This window comes from Schistosoma haematobium, chromosome 3, assembly GCF_000699445.3.
Source record: "Schistosoma haematobium chromosome 3, whole genome shotgun sequence".
Taxonomy (NCBI): Eukaryota; Metazoa; Platyhelminthes; class Trematoda; order Strigeidida; family Schistosomatidae; genus Schistosoma; species Schistosoma haematobium.
This window is the reverse complement of record NC_067198.1, coordinates 1,159,763-1,170,353: the sequence shown is the minus strand read 5'-3', so window position 1 is coordinate 1,170,353 and position 10,591 is coordinate 1,159,763. Positions and strand designations below refer to the sequence as shown.

The 10,591-nt window shown below is 34.6% G+C and overlaps 1 protein-coding gene across 1 annotated transcript; it reads left to right on the top strand.

The window, feature by feature from the left end:
• Positions 1–2,359: 2,359 nt before the first annotated feature.
• MS3_00000005 (uncharacterized protein) lies at positions 2,360–9,580 on the top strand. The gene is made up of 10 exons (XM_051207945.1): positions 2,360–2,803; positions 2,903–3,029; positions 3,071–3,163; positions 3,226–3,295; positions 4,097–4,189; positions 5,256–5,306; positions 5,957–6,837; positions 7,515–7,601; positions 8,358–8,506; positions 9,117–9,580. The coding sequence occupies exons 1-7, from the start codon at positions 2,676–2,678 to the stop codon at positions 6,043–6,045; spliced, it is 651 nt and encodes a 216-aa protein (XP_051068639.1). The 5' UTR covers positions 2,360–2,675; the 3' UTR covers positions 6,046–6,837; positions 7,515–7,601; positions 8,358–8,506; positions 9,117–9,580.
• Positions 9,581–10,591: the final 1,011 nt, after the last annotated feature.

Sequence of the window (10,591 nt, the reverse complement as noted above, 5' to 3'; positions counted from 1 at the left end):
CTTCAATCCACCTATGCGTATACTACATATAACTCAAGGCATTATTGAGACAATCCACATAGGGTGTACATATGCCAATAGGAGATACAATTTTAAGTGATGGTAACGAACATGTGTTGTGTATCAACAAAACAGAAACTATTCATCAACCATGATATGTTTCAATTCAACAGTGTTATATTCCAAATTATCAAAATATCTTTTCTGGTTGCCAAATACATTGTGATCTCAAATAAAGTGCAGATGTAAAACATCATTATTAACATGGTCAAACTATGGAAGATGAAATAGAAACAAACAAACAATGATGATTATTATGACAATGAAGTAGTTACGTATCACTGTCGGTCTGACTATCACTCATTATCATTAATTTTTATGTTCTCTGTTCAGTTTGTTCATTCAGTGAATCCTCTCAATACTAAGGATGGTATTATTCTATTATTTTGAGTGTCACATTTCTGACTATCTGTTGATGTAAAATATCTCGAAAGCTATTCATTTCTCATCCTCCTTTAACAAATTTACCTTCTTCATAAACACTGTGGAAAGAATCAGTTAGTTCAATCGCATATCGAACCACCGGTGTTGTTTACGAAATTAAGAGAACGAAAAGCGAATGTCCGGTGCTTTAACCGGATTGCTGGACACGGAGGGTCCGCCAAGGGGAGTTGAAAACCGTGATTCCAAACCAATGGTGCACATGGACTCCAGTATCCCGAAGGAACAAATGGCTTATGAACAAAACGGTGGTGATTGGCTACCATAGAACTGCATCTGCTGACGTTGCTCCATTGCCTTGTGGATCAGACCTTCAGGTCGAAGGCTCCAGGTGTGGACCCCTAAGAAAACCAACTGCTTCGGTCTGGGCACCCGGGCAGTATCACAGCCCTCACACATATCAAATGAGCTTTGTTTGGTGCATATGCATTTGGTGCCTCCTTGTACCAATATCTATGTGTTAGAATAAATAATGGAATAATTCATTTGTGAAAGTCTAAAACTGTTATTCATTCACCACAGTGTTAACTCGTCACATTTAACTTGATATAAAAATATATCTATTACGTACTCGTATTACTATGATTTAGTCGTATTATTCAACACAGATGACAGTTACTATGGGCTATAACGAGGTTTTGAAATAATTCAAGGGAACACATTTCAATAGAAATCAGTTTACTTCTTATAAACAAAGATGAATAGTGGGCAGATACCAGTCAAACAATACCAAATGAATTTTAAATTCATCCTATTGCACAAGCAAGTGGCTATCAGGACCCAATAGCTGAGTGGATAACGCAATGACGTTTGAAACGAATGATACTGAGTTCAAGTCTCAGAGTGAACATCAACTCTCGGAGATGCAGGTACATCCAGCTGACGAGTCCCAAATAGGACGAAGTGACACGCGTACTGGATCCCACCGCTAACCACTATCCATCTTTGCTTACAAAAAAAGCTTGTGAATTAAGGCAATATCGAGACACACACACAGTATGCACATATGCCAATAACAGATTGATCAATTGCTGTCTTAAACCTCAATGGAATAATACAAGCAAAACAATATCAAGCTAATCAGTTTACCTCTTTTGCATTCAAACATTTTCTTAGCTTTCTAGTACAATTATCACTAATGTAATTACAAATCTGTGTCGTTTTCCAAAAAATCCCTTACCATTCTTTTTACTTTACTTTCTATGATGTTATAGATTTTCTCTTATCACAATCACTGACGAATTCAATCTACGTAACTAAACTAATTCAGAAAGGAATTTTGTAAAGAATATAGTAATTTAATAGTTGAGTTCATGAATCAACTAAAGCTAGACCACTATGGAAAACCTGGAAGCACTAGACGACCGTTATGTCCTAATATGGGACTCATCAGCAGTGTGCATTCAGGATTCCGCCAGCGAGATTTGAATTCAGGACTTTCAGTCTCATGCGCGAACGCTTAACCTCTAAATCACTGATCCCTCAATCAGCAGTGTTAAACTCTGACACCAACCAATCCGCGCAATTCTGCCACAGTTCATCATTGTCTTCAGTAAGTTTCTATCTCACAATAGACCAGGTTGAACTCCACTGGTTGTAGTTTCTGATTAAAACTCCAGGAAACACCTCTTGAAGCCAGTCACTAATGAGCATATAATGATTATGATCAGAAAGGCGTTTTGTAGAGACGTTAGTATGTGTGATCATTAGACAAATTGTCATTCCACTTTCTATGTCCATATCTCTAAACAGACATTAACACTGTCATATGATGGTTGAATAGAATGATTATGACTTTATTCTCAAGTTACAATCTTAATATTAAACACGGATAGAACCGTTTGATACCACTTTCTCAATAAAATAAAATTCGAATATTAAAATGCAAATTTCAACAACCAATCGAAATAGTTTATGCCATATTGATTTCAACCAATCAGATTACAAGAGTTAAGCAAATATAACCACCAATCAAATGTTTATTATTGTAGAACACATGAGCACATATTTTATTTCTATCCAATAATATTCCATCAATAGAGGTAAGAAATTTCAACCACCTTGTGAATAATTGTCAGCACACATCTTTAATAGTAGGTAGAAGAATATTGAACAATGATGAAGTTGATCTTGCACAATTATCGATTCACAATAAACACATAAATATGTGACACATGATCTTTCTTATTGGTTGTTTTGAATCATCAAATCATACAGAAAGAAGTGAACTCAAAAAAAGTCTATATAAACCTGAGAAACCATTTCAATATCATTCTACTCTCTTAAACAAGAAGAAGATGAAGTAAGTGTCAAGTGAAACGATTCAATAAATGAATGAAGCATATTCATTCCAATTTGATGACACTAATATATAATGTTATGTTCATTTTCAATGTTACAGATTTACTCTTCCATCTTGTTTGTTGGTCATTGTATTCACTAAGCTATTCGACTGTCAGAACACTTGTGGACGTATAAAAGATGTCAAATATGAAAAGATAATTTCTCAAAATACTACATACAGTTATGTAAGTAACCAATTAGATGTTAATTTCACATATATACACAGTCTGATCATTATGAATATTTTCAAAGAATTCATCTTGATCAACCCAATCCTATTCAAAGTGGAACTTTTGTCAAGAGTAAAATTTCTTCTGAAGTAAGTTGATACCATTTTGTAATAGATGGTACTAACACGAATGTGTGTGTGTACACTTTTAGATGGTTAAACCGAAATTCCAGTTTAAATATTACGGTAAAATAGTCAATGGATTGACAATGATTGATTCTGGTAAGAGAATAATTTTCTTGATACTAAGTTCTGTTAGTCATATTGAATCATATTTCTTAAACTCACAATTGAATGAGACTATGCATTATGGACAACGTTTGAGCAACAATAAAGTAATGTTGATGACGTCCACCGACTGACTACTACTTAATGAGGGTTATAGATTAGTTTGAGGAACTAAGATGAAGATTTACTGATGATGGTTAGGGGTAGGAATTGTATTGTAAATGTTCGTCACAAATCTGTTCATTCATTCACTGTAAATTATCATTCCAAATTGTATGTTGTAATGGCTTTGCATCGTTTATCAATCATCTTTGTAACCGTTATGTTGTGATAGAAATCTCAATGTTATGTGAAATGAGAAGACAATAAGAAGTGGCAACTACAGTTTATTAGCGGATAGATAGCCCAGTTAACAAAGCACTTCGAGCGAATTTGATGGAGTAAGAAGAATGTGTGTGTGTATGCGAGCAAATACAGAAGCGAATTATTTATGATCAGCTAGTCAAAGCAAAGGCTAATAATAGGATTCGAGTACCATGTTATACACGAGGAAGAGAATGATCCATAATCGATATTTAAGCGATCAACATTTAAGCTAGAGTCTTTCTCGTGATCAAGATACATGTTTATACAGATATGGTAGTGATGATAATAGTACAGAGAAATACACGAATCGTTACTGTTCGAATCACATTGTCTGTCATCTAAGTTAACAAAAGGGCTTAACTTAAATGTAACCATAATCGAAATTAACTGTAAATGGGTTGTTATTATCCATCCATTTAATAAATACAGGTTTAATGGAAACTTTCGGAGACAAATTAATGGGACAAATTAAAATCTTTGAAAAGATCTCCTTTGGAGACACACCTGAGATTCTGAATGAAAGTGAGTCGTTCTATTATTGAATAAACATGCTTTTCTCTTTCAAATTTTTCACTAGTTAACTTGATTATACGCAATGATTGTATTGGTTTGTGTGTTTCAGTGCTCGAACATTCCTTCACAATATGTAGTCATTACTGTCAGGTACAAATGTAAAATAAGACGAGGATTCACTTCCAAACAAACACAAATTGATTGATGAGAAATAACTTAAAGTTACCATTACGTAGGTTCCAGTCTATCTGAACTATAGTACAAAAGATATTACAATGTCTCGATAAATCTCAGTAGATTCAATGAACCTAACTGACCACATGCACAACAATAAGTGAATTCCTGCGTTATGACAGATTGTCTTATTGAGATATATGAACTACTAAAATGTATTTGATGTCCTCCATCTCTTTTCTGGCACTCACTTGATCCATAAAGGTTTAATGTCGCTTAGTTGTTGTCTGCAGACCATAGGATATTCAACACTTTCTAAATTATCGTATTTGTATGAGTATGAAATTTGAACTAATGCCTTTCCCTGAAATAGCGAATCAAACGAACGACCATGAATAGTCCGTTACAACGAAATGATTTACTTAAAATAGAACACCCAGGGTATGAACTCAAGTAGAATTTCTCAGTTCAACTTCATCTATTTCGGTGATTCAGCACAATTATTGACGTCGGAATAACATTTCTGAATGATAATTAGCTTAATTGAGAATAAGCTGTTCTATCGGATTTATAGAAGTTATGATGGTTTTACGCAACTGTTGCTGGTGGAAAGACTTGTTAAGTCCACGAATTAATCTTAAGTTCCTAGAACCAACGTTATAAGAGTAAAATATTCTTCTCCATTGTTTGAATTGAAAATGTTCATTATAATTAACAATCGTTCAAATCGCATCATCAGGGTTCATTGATCATTCAACTGCATCCATTTACTCAAATCCTAAAGGGAAGAACATGACATATGTTCAAACTCATTCTATGTTAAAATGTATGTTTATTATTAAAAGAGATAGACATTTAATATACATATCCGTAAATACTCATTTAATATTCATTTTATCAGCCGAATTATTCGCTGTCAAATGGTCTCTTCAGGAGAATACAAATTCTGGTGGTAAGTAAAATCAATTGCAAAGAATCATTTTCATTGACAAACTCAAATAGAACTTGATGAGAGGACTGTTATGAGTAGGCAACCGAGAGCAGAGATTGATACATGGTGAGCGACAACACAGAAGTGATGTGTGTGACAAAGTGAATTTGGCTTCTCAATAAAATGCACAAATACTTTTTCGTGTATCCAACACAATAATTCTCAGTAAACACATACATTTCTTACCCAATCAAATGCACTTGTCCTTCAGGTCACTTATGATTGTCATCGGTATAGCTCCTCACTAGGCTACTTCTCATTGACTATCCACATCAGGTTGATTGATCTTCAGTGAGAAACAGAAATTATTGCGTGAATGTGAATATATATCTATCTCGCAGAGTATTAGATCTGATTGAAAAGCTCATGATTCATTGTTTCAATGTAAAAATGACGGATTGATTCACATTTGAGAACTAGATATCTTACAGTCATTTTGAAGGATACATCTTCCTTTCATTGACATCACGTTCACTTGAATACGTTCATTATGACTTGAAGTAAACAGATCTGATCACATAATGAGTTGGTATATACAATTTTGAATGCAACAATAACATGTTTATTAATTGTTCTTCATATTCTGTGTAACGATGATGTTCATTTGGTAGATGAAACAGGTCAAGTAACTTATCTGATATATCCGAATGGGAAGATGTCTATTTACTTTGAGAATGTAAGTTTCACTATTGAATGGTGATGTAATGTAATTTCATTGTGCTGTCTCATTTACTTGAGTAATGGCGATTGCGTCTAGATACACTAAACACGAGGAACGCAGAACAAGATTTTATATTATGTAGACAGGTTATATGACATTATAACTTAAACTTCAATGAGGCATTTTATTCTGACATCATTTGTGAACGAGGTTTTGTGTAGATTTTAGGAATTTCACTGAATAATGAAATTGTTGATCAGTTCGGAGTGTGTAGTTATTTCAATGTCATCGTTTGATGTTTCATCTATTTTGAATACAACTGCTGTTGATTCACTATAATATGGTTCTATGAAAGAACAGATGACATGTTTGAAACTCAATTTGTTTTAAATGATAAGAAGTAATCTGGAAACATTAGTAGTTACTATCCATGGAGTTATTCAAAGTGGTATCTCATTTCAAAAGACGTAGATGTTAAGCTACATTGTATCGCCTCGTTTTATTATTGACAGATTGTATATCAGACCTCACTGAAGTTGATGACTAAACTAAGTTAGAATAGCTGTAAAGACTAGGTGAAATATCCTCGAAAAGAAACTGATGATACTAGTTTGCCTAATTTGAATGTGATTAATTGTCTTTGAATATGAAGACCTGAATGATGACACACTACTGAAATGAATAGTTACTCTTGATGTATGTGGTTGTGTGTTTAACAGATCTTAATTCATATTTCTGATGGTTGTTTTCAGATACCCAAGGAAAATGATGAAAGCAATTTACAGTCGTGGATTGATTATCGACACCATTGTATAGATGATACAACGAACAGTAAGAAACATTTTACCGTTACATTTCTGAATGTTTCAATGTGCAGTGTTGTACATCGACAACCATCTGTTACTATTATATAACTTTCTATCTCCAAACAGTTATCAAAGTGTCATCATAGAGGTCTAATCTAGTCTATTACACTGACTTAATTTCGCTTTCTATCAGTCTACATCGATCGATTGTTCCGTGTGTGAAATAAATTGATCGGAATATCACTGAATTATTGAAAATAAATGTTCGGAATAAAGTCGGAATACATTCCATGGAGGGGAGGTTGGCACTATTCAAACTTTATTGCTTTTCGATATATCAACGTCAGTATTATGTTGATGCTTCCTGAAACAGTATTCAATTGTTTTACGTGATAAAAGAATCACAGTGTAAGTCACTGATGAAATTGCTGGATGTTTCAGACGACGTCTACTGAATATTGAAGAACTGTAATTAACCTTTATTGAAACTAATCTGTAACTCTCCATGTTGACTAGTTGTAATCCGAAATGTGAAATAATTTTTGATGAACCAGACATATTCTCTTGGAGTGTTGAACTACCTCCATTTTATTCAAACTCAACGATGTTTCTTATTTTGTTCACAAGTTAAATGATACACACCACTTGTTATAATTTCAATAGAAATCGTAAATTGAAGTGTTTGTTCTTTTGTTCAATCAGACTCTATGTTCGAATCGTACAATCGAATTAACGTTCCAGTAAACTTGATCAAACATCGTACTTTGGTGGAGTTTGAACCGAATACAGGTATGTCATAAGTGATTTGATCAGTATTGACCATTTTCACATTTGAACACTTTAAGTTGATTACTTCAAATGAAGAATTCCAAGTGAGATTCTAGTCCGTTATGCAAACATCTATCTCAACGACGTTCTGTTCACTATGAATGACTTCTTTTCGATTCGTTGTTCAATCTTCAACATGACAAATCAAACTTGATTGATATTTTAGTCTTCGTTTTGTTCAATATTACGTAATCACAGTGTCATAAAACCGACGGATAAGATGATACAATTGGTAAATAAAATTTATCGACAGTTAATTGAGGATGCATTGACAAGGCAGTGTGCCATTGTTCATTCATTTAGTGCATGTGATATCGAATTTTCCTCAAATATTGATTGTAATTACCTTGTGTTAGCGGGACATAGATTGGATTAAAGCATGGTCAATGTACGAGTGCTTTGGCGCATGCTGATTGGCTAATTCTTATTTAATCAGCACTAGTCGATACTTGCAGAACATTCTAGAATCTCCTCAATGTAAAAACTATAAATATACACAAATGTTTTTTCCTATTGTGCTTCTTCTTCTTCTTCTTACTTCCATCTAACCTTGTTATTTGGAATAGAATCGGTTTTCCTGTTCAACCATGTTCTGATTTGGCGACTTGTCGAGTGAATTGATGTCGGAGAATATTAAGCAGTTTATAGATACATTTCTTTAAGGTTTCTTTTATTCAATCACTTGTAATACAATCATCATGTTCTTTTGTTTTATAGAAACCTGTTACATTAAAGATTCAAAAGAAACATGTCTATCTGCATCTAAACCGAATATGACATGTTATTGGTGTTCAACAGCGAATACATGTACCAATGGTCTTGATACACATATTGATCATTGGATGGAAAATGATTGTCATCCCACTGTAAGTAACCATTAAACTTAACAACGTTTTCTTTCTTTTTTGATTGTGATCATGAACCAATTGATGTTATAGCACCATTGACAATCTGGAAGCAATGGAAGGCCCTTTCGCCCTATTGTGGGACTCCTTAACAGCGCGCATCCACAATCTTGCTCGCGGGATTCAAACTCGCACCCTCCAGCCTTGTTCACAAACGCTCAATCTACTAGACCACTGGATCGGTATACAACGGTGTTAATGTGTAACCTCAATCAATTCACGAAATCGCGTCACCATCTTCTATTGTACTGAGGTAGACACCTGTTTCTACTTCGTGGATTGGTTGAGGTTACACATTAACACCATTAGATACCGGCCCAGTGGTCCAGTAGGCTAAGCGTTTGCGCGTGAGACTGAAGGCGTTGGGTTCGTGTACTGCGGGGTGCGGGATTGTGGATGTGAACTGTTGAGGAATCGCACAACAGCAGGAAACGACCATCCATTGCCTCCAGCTTTTCAATAGTGGTCTAACATCAATCGGTTCATGATCTCAATCAATAACTTGACAATGTCCACAACCTCTAAACTGATCCATACATATATCTATGTTGTTTTGTTTATTTCATTTCAGAAATCATATGTTTACGTATATGTAATAATAGCATTAGTTTCATGTTTCGTGATTGTATGTGCTGGATTTGTCATATGGTTTAAATTATTTAAAGGAAAATAAATGTAATTTATGTTCTACAGAAACATTTACACATATGAATAGAACTATATTTTGTAGTTCATTTCAGTAGTTTAGATATTAGTTTATGCACTTTTCTATGATCAATTATGTAATCAATTATGTAATGTTGTTTTGCTGTTTTGTTTTGTTTGCTCTGTTTTGTTTTAATCGAATATTAAACATGGTTTTCATTATATATGTGATTGTTTTCATTTGATCCAAAGTAATTTGTGTTACACCGTTGGATATAGGTCGGGTCAGCGGTCTAGTGGGTTGAGTATTTTGTGCACAAGGCTGAAGGTCCTAGGTTCAAATTCCGCGAACAAGATTGTGGATGAGCACTGTTGAGGAGTCACACAATAGGAGGAAATAGTCGTTCATTGTTTCCAGGTTTTTAATGCTGGTCTATCGTCAATCGGTTCATGATCTCAATCAATAACTTAATAATATACACAACCCTATACTGATAATTACCATGTGCTCACTAGTGATTAGCTTCTTGAGGGGGTTCTCACAGTTTTAGCGAAAACCCGTAACCAGTGGAGCTATTCTGTGTCGAGTAGATTCAGGTATCTATCTCAGTACAATAGAAGGTGGTCGCGCAATTACGAGAATTGATTGAGGTTACACATTAACACCGTTGTATACTGACTCGGTGGTCTAGTAGATTGAGCGTTTGCGCGCAAGGCAGAATCCCGCAGGGTGTGGGTTTGTGGATGCGCACTGATGAGGAGTCGCAAAATAGAAGGAAACGGCCGTCCATTGCTTCCAGTTTCTCAATAGTGGTCTAACATCAATCGGTTCATGATCCCAGTCAATAACTTAATAATCTTCACAACACTTTACCGATGATTTTAAGGAAATTTCACTACAGAATAATATCATTTGATATTTACGATGGTGATTAATTTAAACGCAGTTGTTGGGACACCGTACTAATATGTTTTGCTTATTCAAAGCTCAATGACAAACTATTGATTGGTTATTGTTGACTTTTCATAACCACTTGTGCACAACGAGGTTAGCCTGAGTACAATCATTTATCTGTGCTCATAATTCATTGTCACAGTGTAAACAACCAAAGCTAACAGATTCAAAATAATGGAGACCATGAAGTATAAACCTAGAATGATAGATAGTCAGAATGCAGATTTGCTAATAAAACTGGTAACAATGTGGTGTGTTCTACCAATTTTGACAGGTATATGTAGTATGTACCATCAGTCGGAAGTGGAATGTTTGGTGGCGGGAGGTTGAGAACATCGAAGAGAAGAGGACGAGAACAGTGAGTGATTGGTATAGAAACGAAGGATTAAAGGCGTTTGAGACAACTGTTGGATATTTTGCAAATGAAGTATTTGTTGTTTATTTCT